This window comes from Equus caballus, chromosome 25 (assembly GCF_041296265.1).
Source record: "Equus caballus isolate H_3958 breed thoroughbred chromosome 25, TB-T2T, whole genome shotgun sequence".
NCBI classification, from domain to species: Eukaryota; Metazoa; Chordata; class Mammalia; order Perissodactyla; family Equidae; genus Equus; species Equus caballus.
In genome coordinates this window covers 13,941,931-13,957,746 of record NC_091708.1, presented here as the reverse complement: position 1 = coordinate 13,957,746, position 15,816 = coordinate 13,941,931, and the positions used below count along the sequence as shown (strand labels likewise).

At 55.4% G+C, this 15,816-nt stretch overlaps 1 protein-coding gene across 3 annotated transcripts in view; it reads right to left on the bottom strand.

Annotated features, from left to right (window-relative positions):
• COL15A1 (collagen type XV alpha 1 chain) overlaps nt 1-15,816 on the bottom strand; it is a 102,207-nt gene that overhangs the window by 38,310 nt on the left and 48,081 nt on the right. For all 3 annotated transcript variants that reach the window (XM_023629739.2, XM_070250832.1, XM_005605653.4), the window contains 8 exons: nt 15,507-15,662; nt 14,032-14,184; nt 11,318-11,467; nt 10,688-10,831; nt 5,171-5,230; nt 3,905-4,003; nt 2,605-2,730; nt 1,999-2,061 (listed from right to left, as the gene is read on the bottom strand). In XM_023629739.2, the coding sequence (XP_023485507.1) occupies nt 1,999-2,061; nt 2,605-2,730; nt 3,905-4,003; nt 5,171-5,230; nt 10,688-10,831; nt 11,318-11,467; nt 14,032-14,184; nt 15,507-15,662 (951 nt within the window). The remainder of the gene's footprint in view (nt 1-1,998; nt 2,062-2,604; nt 2,731-3,904; nt 4,004-5,170; nt 5,231-10,687; nt 10,832-11,317; nt 11,468-14,031; nt 14,185-15,506; nt 15,663-15,816) is intronic.

Sequence of the window (15,816 nt, the reverse complement as noted above, 5' to 3'; positions counted from 1 at the left end):
GCCTGAGGTGTCCACGCACCCATGGGAGGCACGGCCTAGGCAGGGAATGAGCCCCTTGTCACTGGAGGTGTGCAAGCTGAGGAAGAGAGACTGTGGAAGGGAGTCAAGGATCAACTGTATCCTTGGATCTCATGTGCTGTTACATCCCTGCGATTGCTCGATCTTTTCTTTAGCACTTTTTTTGTTATTTTACATCTAGACCATGCTCCTTGGTTTACCTTTTTATTTTTTAGGTAAATGTCAAGTGCAAGATTTCCCTCGAGCTCTGCAGATACAAATTTCCAAGTCCTTCTGGAGTCTGCTTTCACTTGACCACAAAGCATAGCAAATTTCAGGAGGAAAAAAATGTGACTTTTCTCCAACAATTACCCTGGGCAAGCCTGCCGATCTGCGTGCGCCTTTCTCAGCACTTGCGGAGTGCGCCTGCGCGGGTGTCCCTGCGCTGACGTGGGCGTGGGTATTGGTAAGTAAGGGAGGAGCATGGGGGGCAGGGGGGGTGGCGCGCGGAGGGAAGCTGGTAAGAGCAACCAGGAAGATGAGTGTAGGTCTGTGATGTTTCCTGCAAAATTTAATTTCTCATGAAATAGTTGGTACATGTAAAATGAGTTCTATAAAGCTTGACAATTGCTTTTGTCCTTTTTCTGAGAAATGAGCTTTCCACGAAAATTGAGTTACTGTTTCAATTAAAATAAGCACACTTGAGAGCTGATGGAAACTGGAAATTCAGTTCAGCTAAGACGGTGTTGTCTAGGGAGCAGGCATTTTCCACGACTTCATCCAGGTGGGGTAAACAGAAAGCCCCCCAGCCTGCTCCCCATCCCAGCTGGGAGGGACCTGCCTCCTCTGAACCCCAGCAAAACCCACCCCACATCACTAGCCTGAGTCTCGCCTTATCTTTACACCTTATTTTTATCGGAGCCCTTTGGGGACACAGCTTATCTCATCACCCAGGCTGGGAACACGTAGGGGCAGGAACCCCACCCCCACAGCACCACCGGGGGCTTACAGCCAGGAGAGGAGACAGGCTTCAGAGAACGAAGAGAGGGAAATGGAAGATTAAAAAGGCGCCTGAAGACGTTTCATTCATTCATCAAAGGCTCACAGAGGCCCCGCTAGGTTCTAAGGATACTTGGAGAATGCCAGGCTCTGTGTTTGTCAGGGTGGGGTGGGGGCAGACGGGGGGCTGACAGCTTTAGTGTCATTGGCTAAGAGGGGTCCCAGCAGAACAAACAGTGTGCTAATGGGAAATGGAGGCAGGAGGGGGGCTTTCTGCTCAGAAAGAGTTGGGAGAGCTTCCTAGAGGATACATCTGAACTGGGCCTTGGAGAATGAGAAGAGGGAAAGGACAGCCAAGACAGAGAGAAAAGCGTGTGCAAAGAACAGGAGGCCGCGGAGGAAGAGCAGCTCAGAGCACGTCAGTAGGGTGGGCTGGCCCGGAGGCCATGGGAGGGAGCAGTGGGAGATGGAGCTAGAAAGGGTGGTCAGGAAGGGCCTTGAAGGGTTCTGTCCTGCAGGCAGAGGGGAGTGCGCAGTGACTGGTGGGAGCCTGCTGGAGGAAGATGGAGGGGGCAGGTGGGTGGAGGCTGGACTGTGGGTGGGGAGAAGGGGGCACCGGCAAAGAGCCTGACACCACACTGCCGGCGAGGAGCGATGACTGTCAGATCAGAGTGAGAGAGAGGTGAGAGGTGGACGTCAGATCGGCCAGTCTTGGCAACGGGCGCATCATGGCAGGAAAGGGAGAGGAGGGAGGAGTTAGAGAAGACCCTGTTTTTGAGTCAGGTGACTGGGCAGATGGCAGCGCCATCCCCTGCCGCTGGGAAGATGCTGAGCACAGGATTAGGTACAAAGAGCCCCAGGACGGGGACATCCAGCAGGGAGGGCCAGGAGGGGATTAGAGAAGGCCATTCACATAAAAGGCAAGGTCAGGCTTAGAGGTCAGAGAGAGGCAGCGTGGGCCGCTGGCTCCCGTGTGTTGAAACCCTCCCGCCTTCCCCGTACCTTCTCCCCTTTCATCCCAGGAAGGCCAGAGGCTCCATCGAGTCCAGGCTGTCCCTCAGGGCCCTGGGGAACATTGGTGACAATCAGCTCACAACATCCCTGATATGAATTAAATACAAACCCTTCCTGGTCAAGAAGGACCTGACGGGAGAGGCCAATGGGTCCAGGGCCTTGCGCCAGGTCCATGGCAGAATGCCAGTCCCTGGCCCCAGCTCGGCCACTGCTGGCCATGCACCTGGGGACAAGTGTCCTTCACTCCCTGGACTGCGTTTTCTCCTCTGGGGGGGGAGTCAGCGGCAGGGCTGGATGAGATGGTTTCAGGGTCCCCCGCCCCAGCCCAGCACTGATGTCCTGTGATTCCAAGATTCTACATGAGTCTGTATTTCCTGTCCTGACTAAGACAAAGCAGCAAAACACTGTGTGGGAAGATCTTTTTCTTGGCTGCTGCTTCTTATGAGTCTTAGCAATGACTGGGCTGAGGAGGAGATTTATTTACAAACGTTAGCTGGCTGCTCGCTCCCCGTCTCAAGCCTTAGCGCTGGAGTCTGCAGTCTGTGTGCCTCCCCCTGTGGCCACAGAGAGGGGCAGATGACTTCAGTAGCTCACCGGAGGCCCAGGTTCACCAGCAGCTCCATCCTCTCCAGGAGATCCAGGGGGGCCCATGAAAATATCAGTTCCTGGTTTTCCTGGAATCCCAGGTGAGCCAGGTGGGCCTGGGGGGCCTGGGGGACCCTAAAAAACAGACACTCTGTTAAGAAATAGTGGGGGAGGGGATAAATGTACACTGAGCATGTATGTTCCACCCATTCTCTCCATTCCTTCCAACAACCCTCCAAGTAGAGACTGGTGTTCCCACTTAGCAGATGGGGAAACTGAGCCTCAGTGAGATGACGTGACTTGCTCTAGGGCTCACACGCTCACAGCTAATTATTAGAAGAGCAGGAATTTGAATCCAGGTCTTTCTGACTCATTATAACCTGTTTTCTCCCAATAAAAATCCAATTCGTTGGAATTTTCAGAGGAGCTCTGGCTAATTTAGTTTTCTGATTAATGAAGAGGTCCATCAAAAACCACCTGTTTTTGACCCTTGTTAAAAATCTTCCTGCAGTGGTCTAGCCTTCTCAGCCTGGCGCGTGTGGCTGATCTCAGCAGCCTAGAAGACCCACCTGGCTCCGTTCCACTCATCGAGTGGGCCCAGAACCCTCCAGCCCTGTCATGCCGAGTGGGCAGAGGGGCAGCCGAGGGGAGCCTGCTGGTTGGGGATCCAGCAGAGGGGCTCAGAGGAGGGGCTGCAGAGGAGGTTGGGGACCCAGGGACAGAGGCACCAGCTGCAGCTGGAGAAGGGAGGCGCTCATCGGGGGCCAGGGACTGGGGGGCCCAGCTTGGGCAGGAAGGTGAGCAGCAAGAACACAGAGGGAGAAGGAGTGGTCTTAGAAGGTTGGGAGGGGGGTTGCCTCAGGGTAGGGAGGATTTCAAGAAGGTTCTGGAAGCCAAAGTGTGAAATGGCACCTAGAGAAGGGGCCAGCAGGTCTCTGCAACGGTTAAGGGGTGGAGGGGGGTGGGGCATAAGCCACGTTGTAGAGGTGAAGGGCACGGGCATACTTGCCGTGGAGCAGCCTGCTGGAGAAGGCTGCCAGGGAAGTGAGGCAAGTGGAAAATGAAGGTCCTGAATATAAACTAACGGTCATACTCACTCAAAACAAAGCAGAACTGACCAAAGGGGGAAATGCCAAACATACACAAACGTAGAGTGAAAGGCATAATGAACTCCCAGGAGCCCGCGCCAGCCTCAACAATCCTCAGTAGTAGCCACTCCGGTTTCCCCTGGCTTCTGCCCCACAGCCCTCCCTCGGGGACTATTATGAAGGCAGCCCCAGGCCCCAGGCTGTGCATCCTTCACACTCACCCTCAACAGCTCCTCGCTGCGCACCAGGTCGTCAGAGCCAGAGCCAGAGCCGAGGTCCAAGCCCCAGGCCAGGCCGGAGCCCTCAGCCTCCGCTCTCACCTGCAGAGAGAAGAAATTCTCACACCCTGGTTTCAGTTGCCGCTCTCCAAGGACAGTCATGTCACCAAAAGCTTTCCCATTTTCTGCAGCCCCTTGATTGCTGCTGCCAACTTTCCTTCCAGCCTTTTCTCCCACTCTCCTCTACAGCTACCCTCCTCCCCCGCCACCTTCCAGCTGTGCAGCCAACATGCAGCCAGTCCTCAAACATACGACACTCTTCCCCATCTTCTCTTCAGCCTCCTTTCCCGCCTTTCAAATCCCTAGTCATCCTTCAGGGCCCAGTTCCATGGCCACCGCCTCCATGAAGCCCTCCCTGTCCCACTTTCAGGCAGAATTCCTCTCTCCTTCTGCTGAGGTCTCGATTTGGTCCCAGGACCACCTGACTTGACGCTTAGTAGATGTGTGCCTGTCAGCCCCTCTGGACTAGGACTCCTAGGGGTCTGGCCAATCCTGCGACACCCCTGGGTACTCCGTGTCCCCCACAAGATCTGGCACTGAGAGGCACTCAGTGCGTATTCGGTGAAGGTCATCACCTCCTCCAAAGAACAAAATGGACTTTCCAAAAGCCCTTTCTGGTCGTGAATTCCTGAAGACAGGAACCAGGCGAGGCCTAGTCGGTCACGGAAGGTGTGTGGGGAGCACGAGCTGAGAGGCTCCGCGGCGGAGCTGGGTTAGGGCTAGAGCTGGCTTAGGATGGTGGCAGCGCGTCTAGGTGGGAGAAGGGAGGCGGGGAGACCAGTCGGGAGGCTGTTGCCATTGTCTGGGGGACAAGGAAGCATTACACAACCAGACTGGGGACTCGGGGACTGACTGGATGGGGGGAGGGCCACCCGAAGACGTTTCCTGGTTCTCTCTCGGTGGCCGGCCAGGTAGATGGAGTGCCGTTTCAGAGATGGCAACCTGCAGGAGGAGAGGGCTGGGGCGTGGCGATGAGTCCAGTTTGGGACAAGTTGAGTTTGAGGGACCCATGGGCCATTGAGAGCGCAGGATATAAACAGGACGTAAACAGATCCTGCTCCTGAGCTCCCTGAGGGCTCTGAGGAGGCGAGAGCCCTGAGCTGACTGGAAGGCACTCTGGGCCGTCAGGAAGAATCCGCCTGTGGCTGTTTTCCCGCATCCCCGGCCCCTGCTCACTGTGCGTGTGATGAGTCTGGGTGGGAATCTCACCGTGGGTCCGGCAGGCTCAGCAGTTCCAGGGGGGCCAGAAAGTACCTCCTCAGCTCCACCCTAAAGAGAACAAGACGGTCAGTGGAGCACTGGGCACCGCCTCCCACTGTCCCTTCTCCTCTCTGTAGAAACCGTGCTCATCTCTAAGATCAGGCTTATGCAGAGGTAAAGAGGGCACTGTTCTTTATGAGCCAGCCCAGGGGGTACCATGTCCCACTTGGGACTCAGGAACCCCACTGAGTGGTTCCACATCACACTGGTGGGGTGGACGGGTATGGTGGAAGGAACGGAGCAGCATGAACAGTTGTTGCACACACACCCCTCTTGTCACCGGGGACTCCCCCCGGGTCTGGGTCCTGCTGGAGCACTGATGTCCACGCCCAAGATGGTCTCCATGGAAGCCCGCCCTGGCCACCCCACCCCTCCCACCAGCCCTGTAGCCTTTCCGGGGCCTTTATTGCTCAGAATGTGCCTCCTGGGACCGTGGCCCCTGGAGGACAGGCTCGGTGCATGAGTCAGCTCCAGGTCCCAGCGCCTGGCCCGCGGCTGGTGCTCAGGAAAGACCTTCCAGAGTGACAGGACCAGCCATTTGGAAAGGAGAAGGAGACGAAAATGAGAAAGGTGGCATCCTGGGGAACTCTGGCTGTCAAAAAGGGTCCAGAGAAATGGCAGTCCTGACAAATAAGGTGACAGAATGGCCCGAGCCACTAAAAGGAATGGAAACATGGACAGTGAAACCCCATAAAAACTGTGTGGTGTGATGCCCTCTCTCAGACACCCCTTCTGTCCCCAGAACCCTGCTGGCATCTGAAGGCCACAGAGGCGGCCAGAGTGGAGAGACCCCCCTCCCCAGACCCAGGCCTCCCCTCCCTCTACCCCACGGCAGCCTGGTGAAGCCCCAGGGCTGGAGCACCCTCTGTCCCCGGGACAGCCTCAGTGCAGCCCTGGGGGGGGGGGGTGAGGAGGGCAGGGGACCAGGGCCAGAGTGGAGATGGGAAGGGTCCCCTATGGCCAGAGCAGGCTCCGGGGCGCACTGCCCAGGATGTGGGGCTCCTGGGGGCCGTGGCCCAAGTGGCTGGGGGCACATCCCCTCGGCAATAGTTTCATGTCACCAGTTGCTTCAGTAGAGGAATTTGTTATTTTTCTGCAGTGACAGACACCAGACAAAGGATGTCCACAAACATCACCTCATTTCATTCCGGCTACTCCCTCGTGGGGTCGTCATCGCCACCCCCATTTTACAAGTGGAGAAACTGGAGCAAAGAAGTGGTAAAGACCTTTCTGGACTCCTACAGCTACTAAGAAGCAAACCCCGGTCTGCGGTCCCCTGAAGCTCCTGCCTGCCCACTGCTTTCCCAGGGAGAAAACCAGGGGCAGAGCCAGGAGCCTAGACACAGAACGCCAGACGTGGAAGGACCCTCTGATTACAGATAGGAAACTGAGGCCTGCGGAGGTCAAGGGACTTGATCAAGGTCACCAGTCCATAAGAGTCTTGACCGGAACTGAGCCCCGTGCTGTTTTTGCGATTCTCCCAGACTCTCCATTCCATCTCTTCTGAGCTCCGTCCTCTTACTGCTTCTGCTATTCCCTTGATCAGAATTGATTCAATTAACCCCAAACAACATGCCCAGGGCACTTTATCAGAGCCAGTGTGTTCTCCAGAATGGTCACAGTGCCAATCTTTTCTCATTTGGGCCTAACCTGTCGTTTCATCCCCATACGTCCTGAGCCTAAAACAAGAAGATGTGGTTAAAACCTGGCCCATGGCTTTGGGACATGGAGCTGCTCTGCTCTGATGAGGTCCCTGGTCCTGGTAAGTGAGCTGGGCATGAGGGGGCTCGCTCTGGGCTGGATACAGCGAGCCCCATGAAGAGAACGATGTGGCTATCTAGTTGCTGCTAGCCGCCTGCACCCAGCAGATATAGGCTCTTGCTAAGTATTTGCCAAATGACTAGTGGGAAGACCTTAGAAATGGCATGAGCTCATTTGGACCACGTGGGCTTTGCTGACCAACTTCTGGCTCATGTCTGAAGATGGGTGGTTGTGGATAGTGCAGAAAACAAAGGGAGAAAGTCCAGACACCAAGGCACTGACCCCTAGTTGACTCCTGAATGCTGTGTGACCTTGACTAAACTCCTAACCCTCTCTGTGCCTCATGTACAAAATAATTCTATATACTTAATTGGTTGAGTGTGTACTATATGCTAGCTAAAGTGTTCCATGTATTAAGTCATTTCATCCTCACAAGCAAGAGGTAGGTACTATGATCTTCATTTTATGCATGAGTAAACTGAGAGAGAGAGGTGAAGAAACTCGCCACAGGTGTGTGGCAGAGCCAGGCCTGGACGCCCCTCTCACCCACTGCCTTGGGTGACTCTGAGATTCAAAATGACCCTGAAGATACTCCAGAGTGGGTGCTCTCTTGACTGTCCCTGCTGTGCTTTTAAACCATCTGCTCAGGACAGGGCGTCCATTTCAGCTCATCGCAGATCCCTGACACTGGCACTTGGGAGATCTGTGGTCCTCAGTTCTGTGCCAGGATGAAATACCGTGCGTCTGTCTCTCCCTTCTCCTTCCTCTCTCTCCATCTCTCACTCCCCATGGCATCCCCCACCTTAGAACATTGAAAATCCCACTGTAAAAGTGATGAGCCCCCATAGTGGGGACACCAAAATGCATTAGGAGCCCACCAACCCCCACAGTTCTACCACTGTGAGGACACACTGCTAACATTTAGGGAGGGCCTTTCCTTCCACCGTTTTTGTATGTGTCTATTTTTAAATAGCTAAGGACTATTTAGGACACAATATACTCAACTTTAAAACCAGCTTTTTTTCACTTAACATTATATGCTTCTTCCCCCCATCATGAAATACTCCTAATAAGTATAATTTTCATAGCTACAGAAGGTTCCATTATTGAATATACTGTAATTCAGTTAAACCCCTATTGTTGGCTAGTTAAACCACGTCCAGTCTTTTCTCTTATGGACAATACTGAGATTAGCACTCTTGTACACAAAGCCTTCCTACATATCAGAGCATCTCCTTTAGGTTCGATTCTTAGAACAGAAGTTTCTGGGTCAACAATATGCAGTTGGGTGGTTGTTAATATGTGTCGACAAAGAACTTCTCAGAAGTAGGAAGCCCATCGGCACAGAACCCAGCACAGCTGGTCTCAGCAGGCGCCAACTTCTCAAAGCAGAAAACGCAAAGGATCCAGGGACACTGACCCAGTTTCTCCAACAGATCAACGGCAGAAAGAGAAAGACGGGGGGAGACAGTCAGAGACTGAAAGAGACACATCAACCCAACGCAGTGGGTTCAAACCAACTGTAAAAAAGGCGTGGTGGTTTTTTTTGTTTGTTTTTTTTAACAACTAGGGCATTAGATAACATGGTGGAACTGCTGTGAACTTTGTTAGAGGGATAATGACATCCATCATTAGCAGTGATGGATGACCTTGTGGCTAAGGATAAAAAAAGGTCCCAGATCACCCTTTCAGCAATACACATGAAAGTATTTATGAGTTACACGATCTGATGTTTGGGATTAGTTTTAAAATACTCCAGCCTACCCCTCCCCTCTGCTCCAAAAAGATGGCGGTAGCAGATAGAACAGATAAAGCATGATGGGCATAATGTTGATAATTGTTCAAATTGAGTGATGGGTATGTAGGGGGTTTATTATACTATTCTAAGTCCTTTTGTGAATTTTTAGTATTTCCATAACAAAAAGTTCTTGGAGAAGAAAGAGGAGAACTGGCTTTATGTAAAGATGCGTGGCCAGCCAGTACTGCTGCCCGAGACATGGCGTCAGCGTGGGGAGACGTGGTCTGGGGGTTTTGCACATCCATCGGGATGAGGAGCAGAAGAGCAGGGAGTCAGTTTCGGAAGTCACAGCGTGTGAGGCAGTGCCCAGGCATCACGGCCCGCCGGGTGGATTCTGTGTTATTGCCCAGTAGAGACTCTTGGGCAGCTGAGCCCTCGCACTAGGGGCTCCCTGGTTGGTCTGGCAGTGGCCTCGGCCACCTGCAGTGTTAGGAGCTTTCTAGGTGTCTCTAAGATGCAGACAGCGTTAAGAACCAGAGCTCCCGCTCACCTCCCTCCTTTGATAGATGGTAACACCGGGACTCAGGACACCACAAGTCAGTGGCACCCCCACAAGGGGGACCTCGGCCGCCCGGCTCCCAGGCTGGGGCCTTTCCACCAAATCACACTCTCAGGGAAGCTCGAGAACATTAGCCCTGCAGGCCAGCATGCCTGGGTCCCACTCCCGGCTCTGCCTCTTGGAGGCGGGCCCCGGCGGGCAGCTTTCTTTACCTCTCCAAGTCTCACTTCCCTCGCCTGTCAAAGGGAGATCATTCGCCTGGTACTGAGAGTGGTGGTGTGAATAGAATCAGGTAAACTTGCAACACGGTGCTTAATAAATGTCAGTGCAAACAGCTTATTTGCTGCCCCTTGACTGTGAATTCCTTGGGGGACAGGAGCGAGGTCATATTCATCTCTACCTCCACGTGTCTGGACGGAGGCCCTGAGCTGCTATGCATCAAGTCAATGAGCAAGTCAGTGAATGAATGACAGCTCTACTAAAGGGACAGGAAGCCATGCTGGGTGACCGCTGGGCCCCCGGAAGAGGCGGTGAGCAACGGGCATTCAGGGCTCCCAGGGGGCTCTCCGTGTCCCGTCTGCAGCCCCTCCCCTCACGGGCCAGCCCTGGAGCGCTGTGGCTGAGGGACCGCACGCCTGTAGCTTGAGTGAAGGCTTTGAAAGTGCACACAACCAAATGTTACTAGGGGAACCGACGTGCCCAAGCTGGTACCAATGGAATATTTCCCTTTAAAAATACTGATATCTGAAGAGCAATTTCATTCTCTGGTTCACACAAGCCCATGCTAAGGATCAGCTCTGGGTTTCCTATTGCTAAAAGACAAAGCTATAGCCCTTAAGTGGTGACGGCCCCGTCACCATGTACAGAGCTCTCCAAACCCTCCCTGACCTGCACGCTCTCACCCTCCTCCAGACAGGGAAACTAAGGCCCAAAGAAATGAAGGGATTTGCATGAGGTGGCATAGGTGCAGCCCAGAATCACAGAAACTCATGTAGAAGTGACGTGAAGGTCACCCCCACCCCCCTTGATGCTTCCGTTCCCTCTGTGGTCCCTGCCAAGTCTGCCAAGGTCCCCTCCAGGACGGGCGTCCTGACATTTGAGGATCTGTATCTTTGGACAGTTCTGCCTGTTAGAAAGTTCTCTTTTCAGTTCCAGGGCCATTTGGGACACAAAGCCAAGATCTAGGTGCCCCAGATTTTCACTTCCTGCTTTTTCCTCTACAAACTGCAGCTTCTTTGTGTGTTCCCAGGTTGGAGGCCCCTCAAAAGCCCAAAGTGGGCATTTTGCGAACCAAAAATGAAAACCCACCTCTGAGAAGGCCAGGGCAGGCCCCTCCCAGGACTCCGGCCTTTCTTTCCCTGGTCTGTGAGACAGGCCAAGTCCATCTTCACGCCTCGACGCCACTTACCGGAGTGACCCCTCTTTCAGGAGCCACTGTGGGTATGGGGAGCGGAGGCCCCTCCGGCAGGGCGCCGCCCGTCTCCTCCGCCCCCGCCGCTGTCAGGGGCTCCTCCGTCGTGGCTGCTGCCAAGTCTTCTTCATCACCAGGACCCTGAAAGCAAACCAGCAAGAGGAATCAGGTCCCCTCACCCACGACACGATGTGCACACGGCTGCCAGTGAGCTTTGGCAATGGTCAGTTCCGTGGCGCCAGCCAATTTCAAACCACTTTCTCACCCACAACTGTCATTGCCCCCAAGACATTCAGGGAAGCACAGACTCGCGCATCCCCTTCTGAAACACGAATCTCCTTGATACCCCCCTCCCCCAGCAACACCTTCTGACTTTGGACAACTCTCTGAGACAGCTCTTCCTGGACAAAGCTGGGAGGTAGCTGGTTCAGGACAGAAACCTGATTCCCTGGGCCCTGTCACGCTCCTCCCTTTGCACCCTGCGTCCCTCCAGTCGGGGCCTACCCAGACATGCGCTCTAACCAAGCTGAGTGTGCATTTGCCTCTGGGAAGGCCTGTAACTGCTCCTGTCATGACCCTGACCTCACTCCCCGCTGTGAGCCGAAGAAGACGCTCGGAGACACTTACGGAAGGGACCACTTGCTCAGAGGGCACCGTGGGTGTGAGGGGAACCAGGCCATCTGTGGGGACCCCGCTGGCCTCCTCTTCCTCGAAGGTGCTGAGGGCCACTTCTGTTGCAGCTACTGCTGTTGTCAAACTTTCTTCACTGATTGGACCCTGAAACAAAGCTGGGATGAGGGCTGGTGCCGCCTTGTCCACAACCCTGGTTCAGGGGGCCCGTGGCTGCGGGGTAGAAACTGCGCGGCTATCAGATGACTGGCGTTGCGAAAGCCCCCCTCCCCTTGTTCTTTGAAGCCCACGCCTCAGCCCGCAGACTCTGGACCTCCAGGTCAGAAGGCACCTCTCAGGTTAGAATGCACCCTCCTTGCCCGAGAGTCCCCTCCAGCACATCTCTGCTAAGTGCTTTGGCCTCAGCTTGCACACCTTCAGTAACGGGGAGCTCACCACCTTCACAGGCAGCCTTTCTATTTCCAGACAGCTCTGCTGGTTAAGTTCTAGTTTCTACTGAGTCACGACTTGGTAGAACTGGGAGCTGGTGCCTAGTTTTCTCACCCTGTGACAAGTTCTTTGCCTTTAAAGTGTGTGTGTGTGTGTGTGTGTGTGTGTTGGGGTGGGAATGAAGGACAAGGATGAAGGATGAGAGATGAAGGAGAAGGAGGCTGAGAACGTGGTGACGGCCACTTTGTTAATTAAAATCACCTATGTAGAGGCTGGCCCAGTGGTGCAGTGGTTAAGTTTGTGCGCTCTGCTTCGGTGGCCGGAGATTCACAGTTCAGATCCCCGGTGTGGACCTAGCACCGCTTGTCAAGCCACGCTGTGGTGCCATCCCACATAAAATAAAGGAAGACTGGCACAGATGTTAGCTCAGCAACAAGCTTCCTCCCCAAATAAAACACAAGAATCCATGTAACTGCCAGGGGGCCTGGAGAGCTGTCAGCTGGTCAGGGCATCCCCTCCCCACTGTGAGGTTTCCCTGGACGGACGTCAGCCCGGAGGTGAAAGGCTGGGAGCAGGTGTGTGGGAAGACCTCCGAGGCCAGTGCTGTTGACACGTGATGGCCGGACAACCCCCGCCCTTCGTCCATTCAGCCACTGTCCACTGAGTGCCCACCACTCGCAGGGATGAAGACAGAGCGGTGAATAAGCTGGACACAGTCGCTGTCCTCACAGAGCTCACAGGCTGGCAGGGAGCCGGAGGTGACTATTTACCAAGTTTATCATTAATTACAACTATGAGGAGGGCTGCCAAGGAGAAGTTCGAGGAAGCGTGAATGTCTGTGGGGAGACTTCACAGTCCGGGACGACACCTCCTTGATGAAGTGGTGTCTGAGCTGGACTCTGAAGCACGAGCGGGAACTAGAGGGGGCAGGCAGGAAGAATGGGTTCAAGGCAGAGAGCAGAGGGGATAGGAAGACGCTGAGGCAGGAGGAAAGAGGCACATTCAAGAAACTGAAAGAGGGGCCGGCCCCGTGGCGAGTGGCTAAGTTCACGTGCTCCACTGCAGCGGCCCAGGGTTTCACCCGTTCGGATCCTGGGCGCGGACATCGCACCACTCATCAGGCCATGCTGAGGCGGTGTCCCACACGCCACAACTAGAGGCACTCACAACTAAAATATACAACTATGTACCGGAGGGGCTTTGGGGAGAAGAAGAAAAAAAAAACAAGAAGAAGATTGGCAACAGACATTAGCTCAGGTTGCCAATCTTAAAAAAAAAAAAAAAAGAAACTGAAAGAAGGGCAGTGAGCTGGAACGCTGAGAGCCGTGGAGACAGTGGCCCAAGATGCGGTCAGCAAGGCTGGCCAGGCGAGACCCTGCAAGGCCCTGCGGGCCAGGTTGGGGAGCAGGATCTTCCACACACAGGGCTGCTCCCACCAGGAGGAGTCAGGGGAGAGGACGGAGGCAGCCAGGCGGGGCCCTTCGCCACCTTCTGGGCTGGGGATGCAGTGGCTCAGTCCAGGGGGCCAGCACTCAAGAAGGATAGAAGTGGGCCGGCCCGTATGTGTTTAGGCAGAAAAATCAGAAAGACTCAGCGCTTGATGGGATGTGGGAAGTAAGGAAGAGGGAAGAGAGTTCTGGATTAGACAGCTGAGGGTGATGGTTCCATTCATTTGAGGTGGGAACGCAGGAGTGGAAACGAGTGTCGGTTTGAATCAGTCGAGTCTGAAGAACTTGCAGGACATCCATTACAATGACATTACAGGGACAGACTTGCCAAGTGTCCTGGAATACTTTCGTACTGTCTTCAGGAGCTGGGAACAGTGTCCTCACGCTGCCTAAGGAGAGGGCTGAGAAGGGCTGGCTGTGCCCCTGGAACTGCTGGAGCCTGCTTGCACCCTGACCTGACCCTCCACTTCCCTCTAACAGCCTCTGCTCGCTCCCAGAAACAGGCCGAGGCTGTGCCCTCCATCCCCTCTCCTCCACGCTGGCTCCCGCCTCCCGCATCAGCCCTGGGACTCACTCCCACCTGCCGATGCTGCACGCACCTGCCCTGGGCCAGCTCCCCATCAGCCTGCGCAGCCCCCAAGCCTCCAGAGGCTTCACCACGCGCTTGCCGGGGTCTTGGCAAACGCGACCTCTGAGGGAGTAGTCGGTCAGAGAGGTGCCCCCTCCCCATCCAGGCTCCTCTGGATTTGCTGGACAGAAGGAAGACTGGCCTCTGAGCAGGCCAGGATCTGCTCCCGCCACGACCTCAACCTTCCAGCTCTATACAGTCCTCACCAGCGTGACCCCTTCCCCGGGGTCCTGGGTGGACGTGGAGAGGGTCGGTCCCCCGGTGCGCACAGTGTCGGCCTCTACTTCCCCGGCAGTGCCGATGGGCACCTCGGCCTCCTCGGCTGCTGTTGCTGCCGAACCTTCCTCGGTGTCCAGACCCTGAATGGAAGATGTTGCAAGATGTTGTGGCTGGAGGCAGCAGGCAGTGGGGCCCCTCCTGCTCCTGCGTCCTGTCGCTCCCTCATCCTCAAAGCGCTTGTGCATCCAAGACCTCCCCTCACTCCGCTGTCCCCAGTGTGGCACCCACACAGAAACATGGACCTTACACACCCCCCAGGGTGCAAGCCCCTTGTCACCATGCCGCATGCGCAGTTCACCCGGCTGCTCCCTGCCGACCTCAGTGACGTGGTGCTCACCAGCAGTCCCTGTCATCCTACATCCACAACTCCCGAAGGCGGAGCCTGCACTGGGTGTCTGAGGCGTGGTGCTGGGACAGAACCCGGGGCCTCGGAATGCACAGCTGTCTTGTTGAGGGGGTGGCTTGCCTCACGAACCACTTCCTGGCCTCACTCGCCCAGCTCAGTGCTCTCTGGCTTCCACCCCCCACATCCCTAAAACTGCCCTCCCCAAGGTCACTAGTGGTCATCGTGACAGATCCAATGGATGCTTTTCAGGCCTTTACTCACTGGAACTCTTGACAGGATCTGACATTGCTGAGCACACCCAGAGGGAGCCAACACCAGTCCTCGCCCGGACGCCAACACAGCCTCCAAACCCACCCCCTGCTTCCAGGCTTGCCTCTCCCATCCTTTCTCCACTCAGGAGGCCAGGCGATCTTTCTAAAATCCTACTCTGACTATGTCACTTCTTGTCTACCACTCTTCAGTGACTCCCCATTTCTGCTGAATATGCTCAAGCTCCTCATGGCTTCCGCGCTCTCAGAGGCCTCTCAGGCCAGGTCTGCCCGACCCTCTGCTCACCCCTGACCCCGCAGGTCTGCTGCACTTCTCTGGGCTTTGTATGTTCCCACTGATGCCTCCAGGCCTTTGCGCCTGCCGGCCCACCTCCCGGAACGCCTGCCTCACTTCCCCCTGCTAGGCTCCTTCCAGTTGCCCCCTCCGTCTCGCCCCAGCATCCTTTCCCCAGGAGGGCTTCCTGGACCGCTGAGGCCAGTTCTGGGCCCCTTTTCTGTGCTCCCAGAGCATCCTGTGCTTCTCCTATCGCACCTCTTACCGCTCTGTCCCCAGGCAGCGGGTCTACCCTAGTTCCCCAGTGCCTGGCACAGCACAGCGCTCCACGAACACCTGCTGGATGAGTCAACACGTGCCTCAGCCTCCAAATCAGTGTCTGCTTGGACACGGCCCCAGGATGTCATGCTGAATTTTGCAGACAGATGAGGAAGGCCAGTGACAGCTCCCACCCAAGACGCTCACCATCTCCCGGAAGCAGGTGATACGGAGCATGCGCTCTGAGCTACTTACCGGAGTGACCCTTTCCCCAGGGTCCTCAGTGAACGTGGAGAGGGTGGGTCCCCCAGTGGGCACACCGCTGGCCTCTGCTTCCTCGGCAGTGCTGACGGGCACCTCGGCCTCCCCAGCTGCTGCCGTCGTTGCCAAACCTTCTTCAGGATGGGGACCCTGGAAACAAGGGCATCACAGGGGACCATGTCAATGGGCCCATGGCCCTGCTCAACGTGCCTGTGGCTGGAGAAGACAGGCTGTGTGCCCCTCCATCAACTTGCATTTCCGTAACTTCTTTCCCTCAAAGCACTTCCTTATCTGTGACATCACC